Here is a 25892-nt window from a genome sequence, read left to right as displayed (position 1 = left end):
CAGGGGCCTTTCCCTAACCTCTCCCACCACCACCACGGCTCTGGGTGGCTCTCAGCTTCCTTCTGAAAATCCCACTACTGTCGCTAGCGCTGAGGCTGCTCCCATGGTGTCATGTGGGTCTGGTGGGCCGAGGGGTGGAGACCCAGGACCCCCATGGAGAACTGTGTACGCTGGCACTGCCAGCAGTGCTTCCTTCCCCACCCCCCATGTGCTGCAGTACTGTCTGTGATGCAGGGACATGTGGCTCGGGAAAGGTCAGCGCTGACACAGCCTGATGGTTGTGTAGCACAGCACCACCCCCACCCCCCAGCATGCTGACGCCCTCTGGGATGCACCATGCCAGCAGGTTGTGAAAGCCGGGTCACGGGAGACATTGGTGTGCTGGGGTCGGGAGACAGGCGAACAGACTCGCTGACCAGAGCCTCTCACCAGCCCCCCAGAGCCACAGTCCTGGGCATGGGACAGCCGAGTCTTTAAACATAAATCCTGTGTCAAGGGCCAAGGCAGAGAGCATCTTCAGCGGAGCTCGGGGGCATTAGCAGGGCAGAGTTTTTGGCTCTCGCTGCCCTGCAGGTGTAGTCCCGTGGGGAAAGGCGAAGGCAGGACAGGGAGAGCCAGGAAAGGCAGGCTGTGCAGCCCGGCTGAGCTCGGGCACGAAGCAGCTGTGGAATCCAGAGTCTATGTCCAAACCGATCAGGCAGCCCTGAGCTGGGACACAGAGCCAGCCAGCAGTGGCCCAGAGCGGCACCCCGCAGCCGGGGCCTTGGTGTATGTGTGTGCGCACGCACACAGATGCACAGAAGCACACCTCTATCCCCACGCCCCACACAGACACACGTGGACGGATGGAGAAGCCTCCAGAGCCCAGCCCCAGCTCAGCCATCCCAGGCGCGTGCGGCGGTCACAGCCAGCGGATGGAAAATCCCTGGCTGAGGTTGAGGTTGAGGTCGCTCACCGTGAGAACCTGCAGTAGAGGGAGAAACTCAAGCTCAAAGTGGGACGCGGGGGCCCCATGCAGCACACAGCGCCGGGCTGGGCTGGGCGCACACCCCCATCACAGCTGGAGCACGCTCCGTGCTGCCCCATGACGTGACAGCCGATGGTCTGGGGAGGGGGGCAGAGCAGACTGGCGCTAAGGGGAGCCCCGAGCTAAGGGGCAGGGCAGGGCAGGGCAATGGGCTAGAACAACCTTCAGCATCTGCACCTGCCCACTCAGTGAGCACCTCCAAGTGCGGTGCAAACAACGAGCTGAGCTCACAGCTCTGCTGGAGAGGGGCCCATGCAACTAGCCCCCTGGGGCACGGGAATGGAACCCAGGCGTCCTGACTCCCACGGCCCTGCTCTAACCACTAACAGCCCTTCCCCTCTCCCAGGTCCCTCCGCTCGGCGCACAGGCCCAGTGCAGAGCAGGGAGCAGCACGAGGCGCTCTCTGGGTAACTCCCAGACTGGGGGCTCGGAGGGCGGGGCGAAGCCAGCTGCCAATGGGCGGCAGAGGAGGAGGCTGGAGTGCCTGCCCTTCTGCACGGCCCAGCCAGAGAGCCTGAGAGCAACAAACTCACGACCGCAGGACAGAGCCGTGACCCTGCCAGAGCCGAGCGTGTGGCTTGGGGAAGGAGCCGGTCATCGCTGGGCGGGGGAGGGGCATACCAGGCGCTGGCGGGGGCTGGGTTACCTGGTTGTCCAGGTAGGAGAAGGGATTCTCTTCGCCGTTGACAGTGACCCTGCTGGGCTTCTCCCGGACCCCATAGACACTCAGCACGTCCACAGTGATGTAGGTGGCTTCCACGTTGGCGTGAAGGACAGTGGAGGTGAAGACGTTCTAGGCGAGATGCCGAAAGGTGGGGCCTGCTGTCGCCCAGACTACGTGGGCACCGGTAGCCACGGCTACAGCACCCGCCCCCACGCCCAAGGGCAGCCCCAGCCCTCCACTGCTCCTGTTGGCCACGGCCTGGCTATCACATAGTCCCCACCCCCACGTGTGCAATTCCGGCTGCTCTGGCCCCCAGCCCCTCGGGCACTGAGCCCAGCACTCTCCAGCAGAGGGCACCGGCCACAGGCCCCGATCCCAGCTCCCCCGGCTGGCCAGGTCCAGAGACCCGAGTCCACACCATAGCCCCATTCAGGCAGGAGGATGCTGTACCATCTGCACCCCCACAATGGGCCAGGCAGCTCCAGCTGTCTGGGGCCAGAGCAGGCCTGTGGCTCGGGGGGGAGGAGGGGGCAGCGCATTCCACCCCCGAGGCGGGGGCCCCCTACCTGCGTGACGTTGAACACCAGATAGGAGTAGTCACCCTTCTCGAAGGTGTCCAGGCTCTCGCCGTCATCCCAGAAGAGGTCCCCCCAGGCGCTGGCATTCTGGGACAGGGCCGCGATCAGGCGCAGGGGGTTCCCGCTGCTCACCCAGCTGGTGCTCCCGGGTTTCTGGGGTTCAAGAGAGCAACTGCTGAGACCAGGCACTCCGCTGAGGGCTCCAGGTGTAGAGGACCGGGCATGGGGCAGGCCATGGCAGTGAATACACCATGGAGTGGAGACAATGGCCCAGACAGCACAGATCCTGCCCCTGCCCTCCCACCAGTTTGTGCCAAGGCAGGCGCCTCAGGAAAGCTCCTGACCCGGACCCCTGAGGAGCGTCACCTCCTCGGCTGCAGCACGGAGACCAGCCCTGTCAGGGCAGCCTTCCGGTGCTGCAGACGGTCCCGCTCGACCCGCCCAGGAGGCACGTCGAGCCACTCTCCTGACGTGCCCCAGAGCTGGGCAGCAGGCAGCCAGATGCAGGGATCTGGAGTGTGGGACAAGGGTTATTCCTGTGCTCCAGATGCAGCAGGGAGAGCAGCCTCACCTGGGTGGGGAGAATGGCGCCCTCCCGGACGTGCAGGTTGATGTGGTCCAGCGGAGCAGCCATCTTCAGGCTCTCCCCACTGCTGTTCACAGAGGAGCCCTGCGGAGGCAGCGACAGACACACGGGGTGTGTGTGGGCAGCAGGGTGGGCAAGAGGGAGAGGCCGTCTGCCCACGGGTCTGGAGAACCACCCCCCTCCCCCCGAGGCCACGGGCACCAGCCAGGTCCATATCCACCACACACAGGTGGCAGGGGGAGAGCAGGCCACAGGCCCTGGGACTCATACACAGCACAGGCCATGGGCACTGGCGCATCCCACACCCACCACACACAGGGCATGGACAGCACAGGGCATGGGCACCAATCCAGGGGAGCACAGACACGGGCATGCAGAGCAGGGGGAGCGCAGACCATGGGCACCAGCCCGGGGCTCAGACACACACAGGGCTGGGAGAGCGCAGAGGCCGGAATGCAGAGGCGGAAGCGTGGAGGCAGAAGCACAGAGGCGCACGGGGCAGAGGCAGCGCAGAGGCGGGAGCACAGACACACACAGGGCAGGAGGGCATGCTCAGAAACAAGGCTGTGGCCATAACCGTTTCCTGCAGTCTCTGATGGTGGCAATGGTGCCCACCTGCTCGTCTGCGGGTGACTGTCTGGGAAGAACCTTTTCTGACCCTCTGATTCCTGCTCTCCTCAATGGCCAAGCCCAGAGGACAGGACAGGAGGCTATTGTGAGCTCCCATCCCAGGGAAGAGCAGATCGACAGGCAGGGCAGGTCGGAGGTGCACTGGCCACTCCTGCCCCGCTCCCTCCCCACAGCCCACCCCATCCCCTCTGGCACAGGGACCCATGCCTGCTCTGATTTCTGACGCAGACGGCACCCCGGTTGCTTTCACAGGCTGCAGGGCTCTGTTAGGTGAGGGGCCCTTTGCAGCCGGGGTCTCCATACCCCTTGGGTAGGGGAATGCACAAATCCACCTTGTCCCGCCTCCCAGCATGCACTGCTCCTTACCGTGTAGTAATCGTACCAAACCCCTCTGGGGAAGTAGCCAATCACAGAGTCCACTCCGGGCTCCAGCACGGGCGTCACCAACAGGCTCTGCCCCCACAGAAACTGCTTGTCAATCGAGTACGTGATCACGTCCTGTGGAAACCTACAATGGGAAGAGGGCACCTCGGAGCTGAGCTGCTGATGCCACTGACCTCTGGGCCCTGCAGTCTGAACTGGGCCAATGCCCCCAAACTGGCATTCAAGCCACAGCCCAGTCACTTTCCACTCGCTGCCTGCACCTCAGCACCAACAGGGTGGCACCTGCCTGTAGATTAGTGGCACCATGGTCTGTGACTTCATGCCTGCTTGTAGATCCATGGCATCAGCTCTCATGGATCCTGCCTGTGGGTCAGAAGGGCAGGGGCCAGGCCCACGCACAGAAAGGAGTGGAGGGGCCCATGGGTCAGAGGGTGCCCGCCAGGGGAAGGGAGGCGGGCTGTGCTCCCCTGGGGGAGGGGAGGGAGCCAGGCATGCCCACCAGGGGTCTGGGGGCCATGCCCCCCCGTGGATCGCCCGTGGGGCAGGAAACTATCCATAGCTGTAAGAGGAGTTTCTTACTCAAAGAACAAGGCTCGAGCGACGGTGTGGCCCTGCAGGTGTGCCCGGTGGAAGAGCGTGTAGAGGAAGGGCAGCAGGGCGTAGCGCGTCAGCAGCACCTCCTTCATGGCCGTCCGCGCCACCGAGCCGAACGCCACCGGATCCTGGGCCTGGGCAGGCCAGACAACCAGAGTGTAAACAGGCAGGACAGATGCACAAACGGGCTCTACCAAGAGTCTGTCCCAGGGAGCTGCGGAGAACAACCCTTGCCCGCTCCCAGCGGCAACCATCCCCCTGTCTCCACCTAGCAGTGACCTCTCCGTACTGCTCTGGGCCCTTCCCCCATTTGAATGCAGCCCTCTGGGGACAGCATCAGCCCTGGAGCCCCCACGTGTGCTGCCGTCCCTTGGGAGGGGCCTCCCTGTTACCTTTTCATTCTGGGTGTTGTGGTTTCGGGAGAAGGGGTAGAAGGCTCCAAGCTGCATCCAGCGGGTGCATAGCTCCTCCGAGGTGGTGCCTGAGAACCCACAGATGTCCGCCCCAACCAGCGGGATCCCAAAGAGATTGAAGCTCAGCACCCCTGCAAACACAGAGGCATGGAGTCCAGAAGCAGCCAGGGACACCTGGAAAGGATCTCCCCTGATTCTCCTCGGGACAACACTCAGACCAATGCCCCGTGCTGTTCCCTTGTACAGACTGTGACACGTACACGCCTGGGGACATGCCTGGGAGGGGGGGGGGGCTACATCTCACCCACCACAGGACCAAACAGCTGCCACGATGCCTGCGAGCTGGCAGCCGGCTCCCATCACAGCCAGTCCTGGAGCTGGGAGCAGGCTCCAGACCCTCGGCTGCCCTCCCAGACAGTAACAGGGAAAGGCCCCATCTCAATTACAGGCCAGCAATAAGGTGCAATTTCCCGTGGCTCTTTAATGGAGGAGCCGCTGCCCAGCACGTGGGAAGGGAGGAGCCATCATGACCAGGGAAGACGCAGGCCAGTCTCTGAGGGTGATCCTGTCCCCAGCGGGTGAAGGTTAGTATCTGTGAGAGGCCTGCCTGTTGCTGGGAGAGCCACTCACCTGGGACTGACCAGTACATGTCCTTCCACTTGCTCCTGTTGTCACCAAGCCAGTGTCCCGAGTACCTGCCCTGGCTGGGGAAGGTGGAGCGAGAAATCACAAGCGGGCGTTTCCCTCGGATCTGGATCAAGGCGCTGGAAGACAAGGAGGAGACTTGGGCACCGGGACCAGGCGGGGGCAGCTGTGAGACTCAAAACCAAGGGCATAGCCAGTGCAGTGACTCAGGGCAGCAGCCAGCCCCTGCTCCACACCCAGTGCAGCTCTGAGACCCAGCCACAGCTTGGCAAGGCGAGGGAACCCGGATCAGGGGTTCAAACCCCAGCTTGGAGCCATTGCGTTGGGGACAGACCAGCCCCTTGCGGGCGGGATGCCTCACGCTGGTGTCTCGGACACAGTTCTGTGGAGCCGTTCATTGACGCGGGGCTTGAACCTGCTCACTGGAGGCGATGGGCCGACGCGCGCCCAGCAAGCGCTGGCCATTACCTAGCTGTGGCTTTGGCTTCCATCAGCCCGTAGAGGTTGTGGAGGTTGTAGTGCATGGAGGCGCTCTGCTTCGCCGAGGCACACACGGTCTTTGCAGAGAGGGACCCGCCCAGCACGGCTGATGGGGAGGGAGAGAGGCTGTGAGAAGAAGTGTTGTGCAGCACGGAAGCCAGCGAACACCTGCACCCAGACACAGTTACCTGCGCCTCACACACTATTCAGTAGCCTCGGGGCCAGATCTCCAGGCTGCTCATACGGTACAAAGGGGCTAGATTCTGGCCATCAGCAGCCAGTGAGGAGCCGCGCACTAGCACAAAGCCGACAGAGCTAGTAATGGTTCCTGTGCCAGCTGTCCCCCTGGGCGGGTATATCAATGGTTAGGTTCCTTAGTCAACACTTAAGGGCTAAAACTGGTCATGCAGGTGTCTGAATACACAGTTAGGTTCCTGTGATTGAAACCTGAGCCCATGTGCACAACCCCGAGTGCTGGGAATGCCGTGCTAAAGGCATGTCAGAGAACAGACAGCACACACGCATACGTACACTTACACACCTGTACACATATACAGAGGCTAAAACCTATGGGTCAGATGAAGCCATGGTGTAGGTAGGCCCAGCTCCCAGTGGCACCAAAGGAAATTACACCTGCTTACACCAGCACAGCCTATATTTTATTTCCCTTCTTACCAGGCACGTAGGGAGGGTTATCAAGTTCCCCTGGGGAACAGCCATCCACTGACCCGTCCTTGAAGTCGGATGGTTCATTCATGTCCTAGACAGAGAAAGTCAAGTTGAAATTTCATTCATAGGGTTTTGGTGATTATCAAGCTGGGAGCTGATCTCTTCTCAGAGACCAGACGCTGCTCACCTACACCCCCATGGGACCAACCATGTGGCCAAAGCCACAAGGACCCAGTGGGACCGCTCCATGGTTGTCTTTGCTTCTTGAGCCATTCAGAGCTGGAGTCCTAATCCACCCCTGGACTTGGGAAGCTAACTGCATCGTTGGTCCTGACCTGTTAAACTCCAGCATGTTCAGTACCTGGAACAACGTGCAGCCTAGCGCCCTTTTATCCCGCGTAGTGAAAGCTTACACTGGACGCACATGACACGTGTCTCCCAGTGTATACGTGCCTTCAGGGACACAGAGCTTGTCAAGGACGAGGAAACTGGAAAAACAGGAGCTCAGAGAGGTACAAAAGCTTCAGGGATAAGTGAGATATACACTATGCTGGGGGGAACATGAGGGAGTAGCTTGGAGAGCCCCTGCCTTTGTAGCTCAGACCCAGCAGAGGTAAGGCGGAACTTACGATCCAAAGCCCATCAAAGGGGACGCGAGCATGGAACCAGTTCAGATTCTCCAGCCACCACTGGTAAGTGTCTGGGTTGGAGAAGTCAGGGAAAGCAGTGAGGCCAGGCCACACCTATGGAAAGGCCAGAAAATAACACATTCTGTGAACCTCTCATTGGCCTACTGCACCAAGGAACAGAGCGCGTTCAGGGAATCACAGCCTATTGGACACCTGCAAAGCTGGCAGTCCAGCCGCCCTCCACCTGTTAACGCACCACTGACCTTCCTATCTGTCACTGGTGGCTGGAGCTGGAGACTTAGCCTGGTCCACTTTTGAAATTCCACCTTCTCTCCTGTACAGAAGGTGGAATTTAAAATGCAGATGGTGAACGGGCAGCACTGCTGCTGAAAAGCCCATTTGATTTTTCCAGTTCAGCTTGAATATTCTAAGGTGCCAGTAGTAACAATGGGACCGATGGTTCTTTAAATATGGGGCCCGATTCTTCCCTGCCTTGCACCCTGGGTAATTCTTTACACATGTGCAGAGCAAGCACAAACCAGGTGTAAAGTACCACCCTGCTCAGAGGGAGGGAAGGGTCTGGATTTCACAGCACTTTACACCCATGGGGAATCAGGCCCATAATTTTTAGCATAACGATCATCTGTTTTTCCCAGTGCTTTTCAAACTTTCTTGAAGTATTGAAGAGAGACTGAGAGGTGTGCCGTAGGAGCCCATAATTTAGAAGCCTAGGGTGAGTTGGATCAGAAATCACAGTGGATTGTGGGTAATAAATGGAGCAACTCCACAGATTTGCTCACTGGGGGCTATTTTTCATCATTCCGGAAATAGGGAGAAATTCAGAGAATCAGACTGACAGATTCTGACTTCACTTGTGTTCACGTGACTCCACTGATCCCAAGAGGTCACTCTGGAGTCACACAGGGGTGAGATCAGAATCCGGCTCAGTATTTTCCCCACACAGCCTATTCAGCCCTCTTTTCAGAAATGAAATTCCCAGTGCACTTAAGGAGAGACTCAGGCCCAGAGCACACAGGACAGAAAGGTCACTTGACCATTATTTTTATTATTTTCCCCTTAACAACTCTAGGGGTGAAATCTTGGTCTCACCGAAGCCAATGGCAAAACTCCCACAGATTTCTGTGGGGTCAGGATTTCACCCGAGTTGCTCCCCCTCTTACCTGTCCAATCAGCGTTTGCCCCTGAGTGGTATTTATGAATATGCCACGTCTCAAGCCTTCATCGTAAGGCCAATAAGAACCAGGAGGATTAGTGCTGCTGATCCCAGGATCCTGGAAACATATGGGACAGGTTACATTCTCCCCTCCATGTCCATGAAGCCTCACCAATATACCCCAGAGTAACTCAGAGAACAGCTTACTGGCCCTGGGACCCCTGGCCCACCAAACTAGGGTTGACTAAAGCTCACATGTTACTGTCAAATTGACCAAGAGGAACAGAAACTTGCTGCAGCATTTCCACTTGTGAGAAAGAATGTTGTATAAAGTGTCACTTCTCCAAGGATCAAGGGTTGGGTTAGAGATAGATTTTTTTTGTGGGGGGAGGGGGGAAGGGAGGAAAAGAGGGGGAAGGCCCCAGAAGTCCAAGGACAGGAAGCATCATCTCACAGCAATGCTGAGTATATGGCCAATGGAACAGCAATGAGTGGAATCACTCCATTAGACCAGGGGTTCTCAACCTTTTCCATTCCAGGACCTCCTCTTCCATCAAGCTGGGGTCTAGATGGAACCTGCCTCCCCTTTACCAGTATAGGAGGGGCAGGGAGGCGATGACCTGGTCACAAACCCAAGGTTGAGAACCCATGAATCAGACTGATTGACAGATAACTGCATCGGTTTCTCCTTGTGTGATTGAGACATGGGGAGGTTTACACGCAGAGCAGACAGCAAGGCAGCGGGATAACGCTGGACCTGTCGCTAGAGCTCCCCTGCAGAAAAGGGGGAAATTCCAAAGGCCGTGCTCATGGATTCCAGCAGGGGTCCTAGCCACTCCTCCCAAGCAGAGGCCTGTGAGGCCAAAGCAGAGAGGGATAAGGGGGTGGGGGAGGGGATAAAGAGAAGGTCACAAAAGTACCTGATGCTCTTTCAGGCTATTGCTCAAAGCCAAGCATCATAGTTGTTCGGAGGGTAAGGCATATGCTAAAAACCAAAGGGCTATATCCTCAGCGGGTGTAAATCAGCATAGCTCTGTTGGCATCCGCACCAGCTGAGGCTCTGTGCCAAAATGTTTCTCACTGAAATAGACAGAAGCAACTCGTATGGTGGGGAGCCTGACACCTCATGGAGCAGCGAGTAGCTCCTGCTCTTGTTTGTATTTGCACAGTGAACACGTCTCACATACTGACTGGATGCATCTGCCTGAAGTTTTAGAAACGAAAACAGCCCTAGCATATAATTCAAGAAGAAGGTCAGAGAAGTCAGTATACCAGGATCATGACGTAGTACTGGCCATGCTTGTGAAGGTCTTCAACCAACTGCGGGAGGGTGTCAAACTTCTCGGGATCAAAGGTGAAGTCCCGGTACCCTTCCATGTAATCAATATCATTCCACTGAGCATCCTGCAAAGAAGAGATGCAGAATTGCATGGTGTGGAAATGCTTCTGCGGAGCCGCCTAGCCTCCTCTGGACAGCAGGTATTTATTTTACCTGTGGTATCTGATAATTCCTCATGGCTTTCACAATCTGCCAGGTTGCATTGCTTGTCCCATAGCCCCAGCGGCACAGATGGAACCCCAGCCCCCAGAAAGGTGGCATGGCAGGGAAACCTGGAACAACACAATTGGAATGGAGACAATGACGAACTTGGCAACCCTGATGGAGGCGGTAATGACTAGGGCAATTCTGAATGAGAGGGAGGATCTGGTGGAGATGAAGAAGAGGCAACACCCCTGGTGGCGGAGGACATCACAATGAATCTGGTGAGACAGGTGCTAATGTATAAATGTGAGGGTGATGGCAGTGGATGGAGATGCTGGGCATGTTTAAGCATACAAAGGAACGGTTATTCAACGGGCTGTCTTAGGGGTGAGATGCACAGAGAATGGCTGGGGTACTGATATTTACCTATCACCTGCTGGTACTGTTGGATGACCATGTTGGGATCTGGACCCAAGAAGATGTAAAAATCCAGAACTCCTCCAATGGTTCTCCAGGTCAAGGCAGGAGCTGGCTGCAGAGCCACCTCTTTGGGAAGTGACAGAATAGAGACAATGAAACTGTGGTCCAATGGCTAAAGCATGAAACGGGGTCAGAAGTCCTGACTTCAAATCATGGCTCTCCCACAGACAAATGTGACCATAGGCAAAAATATATGTCTATAGCCCTGTGCCTCAATTCCCCATCTGTAAAGTGGGAGTAATAGCACCTCCGTATTGCACAGGGGTTCTGAAGGCTTAAAGGCTACAGCGTGATTTGATATCACTGGATTTCAGGTGCAACAGACGTGCAAAGGATTATTACAAAATCTGTTTTCTAGACCTGACAAGTGTGGCGTTCTCACCGTTTCCATTCCAGAACTAAGCCCAATAGTGCTTTCTGTCTCTGTAGTGTAGAACCCATTCCAGAGCCCACAGAACTGAATGATAAATGAAGAGCTGAACGTGAGAGCGAGTTTCTGTTGGACTAAGGGCTTTGCTGGAAAGGGTGCATTGTATGTGTGAGTTCTCACACCTCCGATGCAGTTGGCGCGTTTTCACAGCACTTCCCTGCACAGTTATTCTTGGGAGTTTTATTGCAATAAAACGTACACAGCTGGAACGAACATGGCACTGGCGTGAGGAGCCTCATAACATCAGGGTCCCAGATGGCACTAACAGGGCACTGGTGTAAAGAACCTCACGGTGTCTGTGTCCTTGCTGACATTGGCCTGGCACTACCATCAGGAAGCTCACCCTGCTGGAGTCCTGGCTGTACCAATATGCCATCAGTGAGAGGATGCTCACAGTTCTGGAGTCCCAGCTGGCATCAACAGGCTGCTGCTTTATAGCAGCTCCCCATGGAAGCCACAGCTGGCATCAGCAGGGTACAACTGTGAGAAAAGCAGCCAGCAGATTTATATCCCTGCTGCACCAGAAGTCGCACTCTCCATAGTTAAAGGGCAGAGATATCAGAGGAGAACCGGGCTGGACCAGGGGCATGAGAGAAGCTGGCTTTTCAGACTACAATTCAGCAGCTGCCTGTGTGGTTAAACCGCTTGACAGTTGCTAAAGAGCCTAAGTTTAGCCAGGAAACAGATGTCTGGCTCAATAAAGGGGCCACGAAACCACATCTTTCTCTTTTACTGCTTCTCTTTGCCACGAGTTCCTGAACTGCCACTTCAGGTCAGTCCCCCACACCCGGCCAGCTCCCAAAGCCAGCAGGCCCCTTTTCTAGTGATTAGGAATAGCACCAAAATCTATGAGATGCCACCGTCAGGGCATGCAGGCTGGTGAAGCAGGGGGCTTCCCTCGGCAGGCCCTGAACACCAGCTCCACCCCAATGTAGCATAAGAAAGCACGTACCCATTGCATTGCTATTCAGGAGGAAAACACCATGAGCAGCTCCCTCTTCCTCCATCAGCAGGTAAAATGGGTGAGCTCCATAGAGGTTGTATGACTCCTGCAAACAGAAGTTGTCTGATAAGAGACTTGTTTTCAATACGTCAGGGTCACCCAAAGGAAAGCGGAATGGATAACAAGGAAGGTGTCTAAGGAAGGAGAGTTATGAGCCATGGGGAGCAGTTGACAGATGCCTTCTGGACCCTCTTGGCTCAGTGTAATTTAGATCTATCTTGGCTAGGCATGTCAGTTCTGGTCACCAATATGTAGGACAGTTGTGATCAGCCTGGAGAGAGAGGGGCAATGGGCAGCCAGGATCATTGCAGAGTTTGCATCTGAAGGCCAAAGGGGCTTGGCGTATTCTCAGCAAAGAAGAGCAAAAAAAAAAAAAAAAAAAAAACGGAAGCTACTGTAATAGAAGGGATCGGTGATGGAGTGGGACAGGATGAGCTACAAAGGGCCTTCTAGAAGGCATCTTAAAGCAAGGGAATTATGCATAAGTAGGGCAGCCAGGCACAACTACCATACTTCTCTCAAAGTGGCAAAGATACAAATGGCTGCCATGTGAGCCCATGCAACAGATTAAATAAATCCATGTATGGGACACAGTCATCTTTAAACAGAGCTAGAGGGGAGTGAAGGACACAAAGGTAAAACAGGGCAAGAGAAACCCAAAGGGAAGAGATGTTTCCTTCCTATGTAACCCAAGTTTGCTGGGTCTCAGCTCCATCCCCAACGGCCCGTGTCCCACACCGAAAGGAACTCTGCTCAGATGGGGAGTGTCTGTTAACACAGACCCCAGACTAAGCTGGTGAGGTGTTTCAATAGCCTGTGGGGATTCAAGAGTCCTCTGCTGCTGAGTGGAGAGGTCGCCTTTGAACCTGATCAAAGGTAAAGAAGATTTCATATCCCAGCATGGCCTTCCTGTAACCCCTCATGTTAACCACAGAGAGGGGCAGGGGGAAGCCCATGTACCGAGGGCTTCCTTTGCATGTTAAAGACTTAGCAGACACCATAACATTCTTGGCCTGCCCACATCTCAGTTACTCGGGGTCTAAAACACTCATCAGAGCTCTGTCTTCCTCCGAGACTCACCCAGCTCTGCTGAAGGAGTTGCCAGTAGTCAGACTCCACCCATCACACTCCCAAGGGAACTGGGAAGAGGTAAAACCTCTGTGCACCAGAGTGGCACAGAGCCATTCCCAGAAGAGGGGCATTCTCTGCTCTAGAGGGGAGAGGATGGGCTGCCAAACCAGCACAGGAGGGGACTCGCTACACCAGAGCACAGAGGGGTCATGTGTCTGCTCAGAAGTAACCTGATGCCGGGTTCTGAGCTGGGCTATGGAAGGAAGCAAACGCAGTTCTTGTATGTAAGGCAGCTGTGCAGGTTGGACCTGTTACACTAAGGGGAACCTTTGACGGGCAACAGTGGAGTTGAAATAGCAAGACTCTGGCCCTGCACGCATCACCGAGGGGACAATGGTACCGTGGGAGGGACATCCCGGGCCCACAGCGTCAGGGTGCTCCAGTCCAGGCTGTGCAGGAAGCTACTCCGATGCTCCCCAAGGCCATAGAGGAATTTGGAAGGGAGGATGGTCGAAATCTGGAGAAACTGGTCAGCGAAGATCAAGGGAGCCACGGTCGTGTTTAACCTGGACGGGTGGCGGGAGGGGAGTGAGAGAAGATACAAAAGTGGGCAAGAAGCAGGGTGAGGGACAGAGCAGGAGCAAGGGAAGGACAGAGCAAGAGAGGACAAATATCATTAAAACAATGTCAGTCTGCTCCTCTGCTGCTGCTAATAGCAATCACGGCACCTTCCTTCCAGGATCTCAAACTTCTGCACAAACTAGAGATCACCCACCCCTGGCGCACAGACTCCTAGATTCTGTTACAAATCCCATGGCTCAGCAATTTGAGTGAACTCTCCTATCCCAGCCAAATGCAGAGCCAGGGCACAACCTGGCCCAAAGGTCAGCATGACTTTAGTCTGATCCAGAGGTTAGGTTTCAAGTCAAGGTGCCAACAAAAGTCTCCTCAGAGATTATATGTAACCCTCTACGCAACAGAAACAACACAGGGGTGAGATTTCCTGATTGTCTAATCACCAGCAAACTACTCCCAAGAGGACCGGGTTAGCAAACGCACAAAGTTTTAAACAACAGTAAAATAAGGAAAGGGTGATGCATCTGAGCTCTTCTCTACATACCCCATCCTACTAGAACTGGCTACATGCTTAAGGGTGTGGGCACAATGCCACTGAATGGATCTGTACATACTTACACCGGGACGGCATTTGGCCCTTCCCCCGGCAAATCCTGTGTGAGTGTGAGAGAAAAGAGCCAAATTTACAGCCCTCACACTGATTTCTTCCCCAGAATATTTGGCCCCAGTCCAAACTTGCACCCCACATGCCATCTGGTGTGCAGTGTAAAAACAATACCACTTAGCACTTACACAATGCTTTGCACTTGGAAGGCACCAGACAATCACTAAGTCATTAACACATTACGCAAATAAGCACATTGTAAATGCAGAAGGACAGACTCTTCTCCTCTCTGTGCCAAGCCACATCAAGACCACATTGACCAAGTTCCCAGAGTCAACCCTGCATTCTTTCTACCCAGGCCCAGGAAGTGCCCATCCCCACGGTATCTGAAACCTCAGTTCTTGAGGAAGGAGGAAGAGGGAGAACAGCTGTCTCCCCCAGCCTACAGGGCATGCTGACACAGCAAAGCTCATGCTCTTCCCGCCCAAACCCAGGTGAATAAACCAAGCAGGTGGGAGACTTGGGCTTAGGAGAGGAGAGAGACAGTTCCCTCCTCCCTCCTAGCTTCAGCTCTGTGGTGCCCCCACAGGTGGAGCTAATGGGCGGGGTCAGCTGCTGAAGTTGGAGAGAGAGAAGAGGAGGGTGAACTCTTACAGCACAGCGCCAGAGGCTCTCCGCCTCAGCAGCAGACCAAAAGGCTCCTTGGAGAACTCCAGGCTGTATACGGGATTCTCTGCTTTCTTCATTGCCTGAGGAACCTCCAGGGGGACTTCAAATCGAGGGCTTGTGGAATCTGTGATCTACAAAAGGAAGAAAACATGTCTTAAAAACAGCAAAGCAGGAGGCAAAGGAGTGTTTAATTGCCTCAGAGGGGCGACCTGACAGCAAGCTAAGCTCAGCAACAGCTAGTGCCAGGGGGATACGGCTGCCGTGTCTGGCTTGACATGATGGGACCCTAGACTGAGACATAAGATGGGTTCTACTGCTTGTCAGGGGCTAGTGTCAGCCAGCAGAGACCAGGGGATTTAGTTAGCCGGACTGAGAGGCCCTACCTGGGACCCTTCTAGGCATGGAGGCCTTGGCGGGAAGGGACACAGACCAGAGAAGGCAGCTCACCTTGATGTGTAACCGAGTGTCTGTTTCAAACTCCACGCTCAGCTGCAGCCTCTCAATGTCTCTGGGATAATAGGCCTTCACCTTCCTCCTCAGCAAACCCACCATTCCCAGCTCAGTCTGGTTCAGGCTCTCCAGAGTGTAGCTGGGGAAGTCAGGGGGGTAAAAGCACCAGGGCTCTCCGCTCCTGCTCCCCAAAGGCTGGTCACGTTCAATAAAGCAGCACCCCCTGCTCTCACAGAGCTCTTTTGTCACCACCACGTTCCTCTCAGGGTAGCAGTCAAAGCGGAGAGGCTCAGGGACAGCGCTGCATTTCTCCAGGGGCGTCTGTCCATGCTGGCTCCCAGACACCTGTCTGAGCATCCACATGGTGACTCCACTCAGCAGGACAGCTACAATCATCAGCAGGCCAACACCCAGCCACCAAGTGGACAACTTCCGAAGGCAGGGCGGCTTCCCATCAATGCTCTCTTCTTCAGCATAGGATTCTGTAGGCTGTGGGATGTCTGTTGCCAGCTTTTGGTAGGACTTCATCTTCCATGTGCTAAAATGAGGGAGGGAATAAAGCACCAAATGAAGGAACTGGCAAAGAAAATCCTACCCTACTGATGAGGAGATTCTTCCACAGGAGAATAATCATCATGAAGTATAAGCGATATCAGACCATGCCATAGCCCTGAGGTTGAATTTCCCTGCCTTGTCTTGCTACCTGCTCACTGTTTTTCACAATAATGTTAGTGCAACATACAATCACAGCAGCTCTGGTCATTGGTCCCTTTGCCGTAATACTTGTATTGTGCGGAACATACAGAATAACTCTTGACTCTGGAGACGGGTTTGAAGGTGGAAAACAGGACCCTGCCCTACTTGATCTGCTGCTCAGTGCTCTGCCTAATATAGGGCCAGGCCCTGCACAGGTTCACAGGGTTGGGAGAATCTGCCAAGAGCTCTCCCGTACACATTGTACAAGGAACAGCTGCTGTTTAAGTCCGCATTCTCACGGAGCACCTTGAGCACTACCAGCAGAGGTAGCTAGCCTCCTGCATAAGCTGACAGACCAAAGCCAGAGAAGTGGCGGGAGATACACACACACACACACACACACACACACAAGCCTTTCTAAGGATGTTGCAGCTGTTACTCCAATGTGAGCTCTCCAGAGATATTCCGGCTATTTCTGAGTTTAGGGAGCCATAATGTTTCCAGGATCTGTTATATGGGCTGAGCCCAGCTCCACCCACCCTACCACAGCTGTGGTTTCTGAGCCACATGAGATCCTTGTGAGGTGCTAAGCATGCTCAGCTCTTACTGAAAACAATTGGCGTTGAGGATCTCCAGCCACCTGGAGTACTGGACCTTTACATTGTAAAATCTTTGGGGCAGGGAACGGGCCTTAGCTCCATCCCATTATAAATGACTAAAGAACTATTTTGGAAATCTCGCATACAAACATCTTCTCTGGGGCCTCCTTGCAAACAAAGGGCTTTTCTGAGCTGCTACTGCCACTGCAGGAAAGGGAGAGATCTCCCAACACCTTAAACTACAGCCATTATTTCTCTAAACCGTAGATATGCATATATACTAATTCAAACGCTTTTCACACCAAATCTGCATTCTGCAGGCAAAACAAAAGCATGGAGAAATTACTTTTCTTGATGTACAATCAAATATTTTATTTAATATATACACTGCAGTAGCACCAAGATGCCTCAATCAAGTCGGGCCCCAGTTTGCTAGGTGCTGTACAACCGTATAATAAAAGACAGTCCCTGCCCCATAAAGCTAAGCAGCTTTATTTAATGCATATTCCCCAAGACACTCAGGACCACCTTGTCTATTGACTCCGTTAATAGTCATATGCCAATGCAAAACTCTGCAGCTGCACGTGCAGATATTTGCATGAACAAACAGGTTGCTAAAATGCTGTAAGCTGATCCATGCACCAAATGCCCCTGGACATGTATAAGCGCAGGGGTTCACAGGTGCAAACAGACTTTGCCTGCCACCTCAGTGGAGGCTGGTGGAACACAGGACCCCAAATTGTTATTTGAACGGATCACTATGAACATTTGGTATTAAAAATCCCCCCTGCCAATGCACTGGGCCACCATTTCTCTCTCTGGAAATCTCTGCTGAACATACTTAGCTATTTTGCTCTCCCCGCCTCTGATCCGGTGAGAGCTAAGAAGCTTACATACACCTGTCTCCTCTTGACATTGTGGTTTCAGGAAGACAGTAAGGTCTCCCAGCTTGCAGCACTTCATGCCTGCTGTACCATAAACCTCCTAAAATAAGCCCTGCACATGGTTTCTACCACTTCAGTCTATTAGCAGCGCAAGAGTCCTAACTTCCTGTACATTCCTTGGGTACCTAAGAAAGTTAGATTATTAGAACTTTGAATATAAACAAAAAGCATTCAGTAGAAATAAAGCCATATTCTTATCAATTATGTCATACCAACGTTTATTAGGAGCTTTTCCCTTGTCTGAGTTCAGTGGGAGTTTCTAGAAAGGATTTCAAAGCCCATTACAAAAATGGCTAGGAATTATTATCCGCATTTCACAGAGAAGTCGTGGCTTGCCCAAGGCCACATAGTGAGTGACAATACCAGGAATAGAATCCAGGTTTCCTGACTCCTAGTCCAACATCTTATCCATAGGACCCTGCTGCCTCCCCTATATAAATAAGATAGACAGATATAGACTGTGACAGAATATACCTGTGTGTGTCCACACCCCACGCACTACTGTAATCATCCTTGTGAGGTTTCATTTAAAAACTCATAATTTGCTGGTCATTATGGCCCCACAAGTAGGGTGACCAGACAGCAAATGTGAAAAATTGGGACGGGGGTGGAGGGTAATAGGAACCTATATAAGAAAAAGATCCAAAAATCAGGACTGTCCCTATAAAATCAGAACATCTGGTCACCCTACCCACGGGTCTCTGGAAGTCAGCATAATTTAGATCGGCCATGTTGTGGCTGGGGATGACCCAACACTCAATGGCCCCATGATGTGGGAGCACAAAGATGACTAAAAACCTGCCTTTGAACCCTCATCTCGAGCTGTATGTTGGCTCTTTAGACCTCTTTAGCTGTATGTGTGCCCTTGGACCATGGTCCGTAGCATGGTAGTTAGTCTATTGCAGTTTTTGAACACGCTTTGTAAATTTCTGAGGTTTGACAGAAAGCAGCACTGATCCTGTTAGACAGTAGCTTTATTTTAGTAGTACTGCAGCTTTAGCCAGCCTAGCTAAGTCAGTTCAAAAAGGATGTGATTCTTAAAGTCATGGTATACCCAGGAGAGGAGAAGAGGAGAAGCTGAGAACCAGCTCCCTGATTTTTCTGCCTCAGCAAAGGTTAGAGTAGCCTAGGGATACTGTAACTTGTACTTCCTGACTATGGTTCCATAGGGACCACATATTAGCAGGGGGATAGCCAGAGCACTGTGTGGTCCAGCCATTTCCCCACCCTGCTCTCAATATGTCCCCTAAAATAGGGCTGTGAGGAGGGGAGATGTAGGAGCTGGGTACGCTGGCTCTGCACCAGAGGAATCCCCCAACAGGAAACTTGCAGGTGCTCCTTTGCACCGCCTGGGTAGCGCAAAGGGAGTGGCACAAAGCAAAGAGTCTGGCTTAAAATATTGATTGCAGCCCCTTGATCTTTTTTTGAAATAATATGTTTGGCCTGCAGGTTGAAAAGGATTAATATCACTAGCTTAGACAGACAGACAGTTTTAAACATAGTTACAAGACCAAGTGCAGAGACAGATTTAAAGTCTGGTTTTAAAACACTCAGCCTTTCCTATGTTCTAGTTCAGGGGTTCTCAGCCTTTTTTGTTCTAAGGCCCCGCACAACATGCAATAAAAACTCCATGGCCCACCCGTGCCACAACAACTGCTTTTCTGCATTCAAAAGCCAGCGCCAGTGTTAAGGGATAGCAAGCAAGGCAGTTGCCTGGGGCCCCTTGCCACAGGGCCCCACACAAAACTACATCGCTCAAGCTTCGGCTTCAGCTCTGAGTGACGGGGCTGAGGGCCCTGGGCTTCAGCCCCAGGTGGTGGGGCTTCTGCTTTCTGCCCTGGGCCACAGTGAGTCTAATTCTGGCCCTGCTTGGTTGCACCCCCTGAAACCTGCTCGCGGCCCCCTAGGGGGCTCCAGATCCCTGGTTGAGAACCACTGTTCTAGTTAACAGTCCATAGTATTTCATCATCATGGTCTAAAACTAAGTAGATGTATTGCTATTGGGGTCTCAAAGGTTGAGTACATTGTTGATATTAGGTTCAGTTAGGGCACAGTGTTGCCAAATCTCAGGATTTTATTGAGCTGCAGCCTTAAAGCTCTAGCTTCTTAAGTCATTGATCTTGCATGGTGACTGGTTTCAGAGTGGTAGCCGTGTTAGTCTGTATCAGCAAAAAGAAGGAGGAGTACTTGTGGCACCTTAGAGACTAACAAGTTTATTTGAGCATAAGCTTTCATGGGCTAAAGCCCACTTCATCAGATGCATGCAGTGGAAAATACAGTAGGAAGATTTTATATATATATAAAATACATATATACACACACACACACACACACACACACACACACAGAGAGAGAGAGAGAGAGAGAGAGAGAGAACATGAAAAAATGGGGGTTGCCTTATCAACTCTAACGAAACTAATCGATTAAGGTGGGCTATTATCAGCAGGAGAAAAAAAACTTTTGTAGTGATAATCAGGATGGCCCATTTCAAACAGTTGACAAGAAGGTGTGAGTAACAGTAGGGGAAAATTAGCATGCGGAAATCGTTTTTAGTTTGTAAAAATAACAGGAGTACTTGTGGCACCTTAGAGACTAACAAATTTATTAGAGCATAAGCTTTCGTGGGCTACAACCCACTTCTTCGGATGCATATAGAGTGAACCATATATTGAGGAGATATATATACACACACATACAGAGAGCATGAACAGGTGGGAGTTGTCTTACCAACTCTGAGAGGCCAATTAAGTAAGAGAAAAAAAACTTTTGAAGTGATAATCAAGATGGTTCAGTACAGACAGTTTGATAAGAAGCAAGTGTGAAAATACTTACAAGGGGAGATAGATTCAATGTTTGTAATGGCTCAGCCATTCCCAATCCCTATTTAGCCCTGAGTTGATTGTGTCTAGTTTGCATTCAATTCCAGCTCAGCAGTCTCTCGTTGGAGTCTGTTTTTGAAGTTTTTCTGTTGTAAGATAGCCACCCGCAGGTCTGTCAAAGAATGGCCAGACAGGTTAAAGTGTTCTCCCACTGGTTTTTGAGTATTATGATTCCTGATGTCAGATTTGTGTCCATTAATTCTTTTGCGTAGAGACTGTCCGGTTTGGCCAATGTACATGGCAGAGGGGCATTGCTGGCACATGATGGCATATATCACATTGGTAGATGTGCAGGTGAACGAGCCACTGATGGTATAGCTGATGTGATTAGGCCCTGTGATGATGTCACTTGAATAGATATGTGGACAGAGTTGGCATCGGGCTTTGTTACAAGGATAGGTTCCTGGGTCAGTGTTTTTGTTCAGTGATGTGTGGTTGCTGGTGAGTATTTGCTTTAGGTTGGGGGGTTGTCTGTAAGCGAGGACAGGTCTGTCTCCCAAGATCTGTGAGAGTAAAGGATCATCTTTCAGGATAGGTTGTAGATCTCTGATGATGCGCTGGAGAGGTTTTAGTTGGGGGCTGAAGGTGACAGCTAGTGGTGTTCTGTTATTTTCTTTGTTGGCCCTGTCTTGTAGGAGGTGACTTCTGGGTACTCGTCTGGCTCTGTCAATCTGTTTTTTCACTTCAGCAGGTGGGTATTGTAGTTTTAAGAATGCTTGATAGAGATCTTGTAGGTGCTTGTCTCTATCTGAGGGATTGGAGCAAATGCGGTTATATCTTAGAGCTTGGCTGTAGACAATGGATCGTGTGGTGTGTCCTGGATGGAAGCTGGAGGCATGTAGGTAAGTGTAGCGGTCAGTAGGTTTCCGGTACAGGGTGGTATTTATGTGACCATCGCTTATTAGCACAGTAGTGTCCAGGAAATGGACCGCTTGTGTGGATTGATCTAGGCTGAGGTTGATGGTGGGATGGAAATTATTGAAATCATGGTGGAATTCCTCAAGGGCTTCTTTTCCATGGGTCCAGATGATGAAGATGTCATCAATGTAGCGCAAGTAGAGTAGGGGCGTTAGGGGACGAGAGCTAAGGAAGCGTTGTTCTAAGTCAGCCATAAAAATGTTGGCATACTGCGGGGCCATGCGGGTACCCATAGCAGTGCCGCTGACTTGAAGGTATATATTGTCCCCAAATGTGAAATAGTTGTGGGTGAGGACAAAGTCACAGAGTTCAGCCACTAGGTTAGCTGTGACATTATCGGGGATACTGTTCCTGATAGCTTGTAGTCCATCTGTGTGTGGAATATTGGTGTAGAGGGCTTCTACGTCCATAGTGGCCAGGATGGTGTTTTCTGGAAGATCACCGATGGATTCTAGTTTCCTCAGGAAGTCAGTAGTATCTCGAAGATAGCTAGGAGTGCTGGTAGCGTAGGGTCTGAGGAGAGAGTCCACATAACCAGACAAGCCTGATGTTAGGGTGCCAATGCCTGAGATGATGGGGCGTCCAGGATTTCCAGGTTTATGGATCTTGGGTAGCAAATAGAATGTCCCTGGTCGGGGTTCTAGGCATGTGTCTGTACAGATTTGTTCCTGTGCTTTGTCAGGGAGTTTTTTTAGCAGATGGTGTAGTTTCTTTAGGTAATCCTCAGTGGGATCAGAGGATAATGGCCTGTAGAATGTGGTGTTAGAGAGCTGTCTAGCAGCCTCTTGGTCATATTCCAATTTATTCATGATGACGACAGCACCTCCTTTGTCAGCCTTTTTGATAATGATGTCAGGGTTGTTTCTGAGGCTGTAGATGGCGTTGTGTTCAGCATGGCTGAGGTTATGGGGCAAGTGATGTTGCTTATCCACAATTTCAGCCTTTGCACGTTGACGGAAGCAATCTATGTAGAAATCCAGTCTGTTGTTTCGACCGTCCGGAGGAGTCCACGCAGAATCCTTTTGTTTGTAGTGCTGGTAGGGGGGATTCTGTGGGTTAGTATGCTGTTCAGAGGTATGTTGGAAATATTCTTTGAGTCGGAGACGTCGAAAGTAGGATTCTAGGTCACCGCAGAACTGTATCATGTTCGTGGGTCTGGAGGGACAAAAGGAGAGGCCCCGAGATAGGACAGACTCTTCTGCTGGGCTAAGAGTATAGCTGGAAAGGTTAACAATATTGCTGGGTGGGTTAAGGGAACTACTGTTGTGGCTCCTTGTGGCATGTAGCAGTTTAGATAGTTTAGTGTCCTTTTTCCTTTGTAGAGAGGCAAAGTTTGTCTTGTAAATGGCTTGTCTAGTTTTTGTAAATGGCTGAGCCATTACAAACATTGAATCTATCTCCCCTTGTAAGTATTTTCACACTTGCTTCTTATCAAACTGTCTGTACTGAACCATCTTGATTATCACTTCAAAAGTTTTTTTTCTCTTACTTAATTGGCCTCTCAGAGTTGGTAAGACAACTCCCACCTGTTCATGCTCTCTGTATGTGTGTGTATATATATCTCCTCAATATATGGTTCACTCTATATGCATCCGAAGAAGTGGGTTGTAGCCCACGAAAGCTTATGCTCTAATAAATTTGTTAGTCTCTAAGGTGCCACAAGTACTCCTGTTATTTTTGCGGATACAGACTAACACGGCTGCTACTCTGAAACCTGTTTTTAGTTTGTGTAATGACTCATCCACTCCCAGTCTTTATTCAAGCTTAATAGTCTCTAAGGTGCCACAAGTATTCCTCGTTCTTTAAGGCATTGACTACATGAGACTCTCGCTTCTTTAAAATGAAAGCTGTTTCTAGCCCTCATGGTTACAAAGAAAAACTTAACATGAATCCTAACGGTTCAAAAAGCAGAAGGCAAATCAAAAGAACCCAACATTTATTATATATTAAAAATCTCATGATTTTTGAGACTTGATTTATAATTTTTTGAACACTAGGAATTGGCAATATTGATGACATTGCTACAGGATAACTGGATTAACCCTGCTGGCCACCATCGGCTTTTCAGAGTCTCTTGACTCTAGCAAATAAAGAAAACAATCGATTGTAAAATTTCACTCCTTTCTATTATTGCTGTCCCAGATTGTATCTTGTCTCTCTCTGCTGCAGTAGTTGCTCATAAGAGGAGGGAACTTAAAGTTTTCTAAGAACTATGTAAACTAAGATCTCATTTTCTCTGACTAGACTCTGATATATACGTAGTTAGGCTTGACAGAATTCAATGTTTTTAATATAATTTCAACTGATAATATCAATATTTATTTTTAAGCATTTTAAAATCTTTTTATTAGCTTAATTTTCACAGTAGCACAAAATTGTGGGTTTCATGCTTTTTGTTTCAAATGTTATCAATTTAAATTTTCCCAGTTGTGAGAAATTCAGGCAGAGTAAGACAATTATCTAATGACAGTAAGCACTGACATTCAAAAAGTTAAAGCTTTATAACTATTAAAACACAAATTGTCAACATCAAATGTCAAACTATATGAAGTAAATATCCTTAAATCAAACTCTAAATTCTCAAGCAGCATTTTTCTTCCTTTGCCGATCTGTACATTTCAATTACTTGTGGAATTTTTTTTTGTCAGTGTTTGTACCATGATATCGATGTTTACCAACACTAACTGATAAAAAATATAATCCTTCCAAGCCTAAATATAGTGTTATATGGTAATTGGACACTTGCATTCTCCTCTTGTGGACTTTAGCATTACATTAAAGTCACACTGAAACTCAAGGAAGAAGTACTTTGAAATCCACGTGACTGAGAAAAAATTGAAACTGAAAGCCATTTTCTATTCCACTGCCAAAAATATAAATATAATGTACATCACAAGATATCAGAAATAATATGAGAAACTTCTATTAAAAAGCAAGGAAGAAAAATTGCTTAATTCTAAAAGAGGTGAAAGATATTATTATTATTATTTGACTAGGTGCTTGGTGCTGTACAAAACACAAAAATAAAGACAGTCTGTTCCTTCTGGACCTTACAGTCTAAAAGATAGATGACAAGAGGCATTGGAAAACCCAGATGGGAATAATTTAAAGGGAACCCCCTTCTCCATACTGAAGGTAAACTCACTTATTGGTATTGTGGAAAACGAGATGGTGAAAACAGCTTCACAACATATGACAATCAGCCACTACTTTAGAAATGAACAGTGCTCCTAAATATTTTACAGAAGCCCAATACTGCTGTGCAGCTGTATCCTAGATTCTTGAAATTGTAGCCTCCCTTTGGCACCACTTAGCTTTACGGGCACGACAAGGTAGGTATCTTGAACACAGCCCCTCTAGGCTGCCAAAGGGGATGATGATCAGCACTCTAAACGTTGCATCTGAAATATCCCAAGCTCCCTGGAGTCTGAAAGAAGTTAGGTAGAGCAGGCACCCTGCAGTTTACTGTGTGGGGGCTTTTCAGGCAAGACCTTGTATACCCGGGTTCTGCCAGAACGTTAGGGTGCCCAGGGCATTTTTTTTGTACAAGACAGAGTTTGAAGCAATTGCTTGTCTCTGACCACCCTGTAAAGCTGCTACCCCCCACCCCAGAGGTGGCTGCACCTCAGCAGTGAGGGATGTGTAGAGGGTCAGGGATGTTGCTCATGGGGGTGAGCAATACAAGATAGATGTTGGGTAGTCAAACAGCACACTCATTATGCCCCACACTACTACGGGAAGGAATGGATGCCCCTCCCCACTCTCCTGTCTCCACTGCCCCTCCTGTACCAACTGCACTTCCGCCTCCTCCTGCCCGGCCCCGCCCTCATCCTCTTGCCCGGCCCCCCGGCCACTCCCCCATTCTCCTGCCCGGCCCCCTCGGCCCCTCCCCCATCCTCCGGCCCCTTCCCTGTGCGCCCCCGCCTCCTCCCCCTACCGTGTCTGCGCTCCATGAATGAACACGGTGGGCGTGACCAGATGACGCGTTATGCCGAGAGGGCGTGGCCACGTGACGCGTGGAGTGATGCGCGATCCCGGAAGCGGCCCGGCCCCTGGTTGGTCGGCTCCGGGGCGGGGGGGGCCCGCGCTTGTTGTTGTTCCCGGGACTCGCACACACAGGGAGGGAGGCTGAGAAGCGCGTCCCCGCCACCATTCCCCCGCGCCGCGCGCGTCCCCGCCTCCACCGCCACCTCCCCCCCGCGCGCTCCTGACAGGCCCAGGTAAGACGCAGCCCCCGGGGTGCGGCAGTTGGGTCCTGCTCGGCGGGGTGGGGCAGGGTCCGGCCCGCGCGGAGCCCCCGAGCCGGGCAAGGAGGGGCCGGGCACTTTGTAGCAGGGGCTGGAAATTTGCTGAGTCACCATCGCGTGGGACACGTGGTGTCCACCCCCTCCCGGACCGGACCGGGGGGTGATGCCGCGGCCGGCTCCGCGCCGGGAGGGGGGGGCGGCGCTCACACACGTGGCTGCCCCGGACGGGGGCCCCACCACGCGCTCGGCGCCGGCGGGCGGCTGGGCTGGCTGAGGAGCAGGTGGGGGGCGCTGCGGCTCGGAGAATGGCAAATCCGGGGGACCCGCTCGGGATGGAGGGGACTGACGGGGGGGGCCGCTGGGGCTGGCC

General features: G+C 51.8%; 2 protein-coding genes across 2 annotated transcripts in view; one reads left to right on the top strand and one right to left on the bottom strand.

The window, feature by feature from the left end:
* Positions 1-901: 901 nt before the first annotated feature.
* On the bottom strand, positions 902-25428 carry LOC135884388 (lysosomal alpha-glucosidase-like). The gene is given in 21 exon segments (XM_065411730.1): positions 902-964; positions 1674-1820; positions 2258-2422; positions 2841-2939; positions 3852-3993; positions 4449-4597; positions 4856-5007; positions 5507-5640; positions 5990-6107; positions 6677-6761; positions 7300-7413; positions 8481-8591; positions 9746-9877; positions 9966-10084; positions 10383-10502; positions 11819-11915; positions 13341-13506; positions 14775-14920; positions 15237-15777; positions 25213-25347; positions 25349-25428. Coding segments are annotated over 21 exon segments (3015 nt in total).
* Positions 25413-25892, top strand: part of MAFK (MAF bZIP transcription factor K) — a 12825-nt gene continuing 12345 nt past the window's right edge. The window contains exon 1 of the mRNA XM_065411733.1: positions 25413-25495. The gene's annotated coding sequence lies outside the window, so the exon portion shown is untranslated. The remainder of the gene's footprint in view (positions 25496-25892) is intronic.

This window comes from Emys orbicularis, chromosome 10 (genome assembly GCF_028017835.1).
Source record: "Emys orbicularis isolate rEmyOrb1 chromosome 10, rEmyOrb1.hap1, whole genome shotgun sequence".
Classification (NCBI taxonomy): domain Eukaryota; kingdom Metazoa; phylum Chordata; order Testudines; family Emydidae; genus Emys; species Emys orbicularis.
This window is presented reverse-complemented; position numbering and strand designations above follow the sequence as displayed.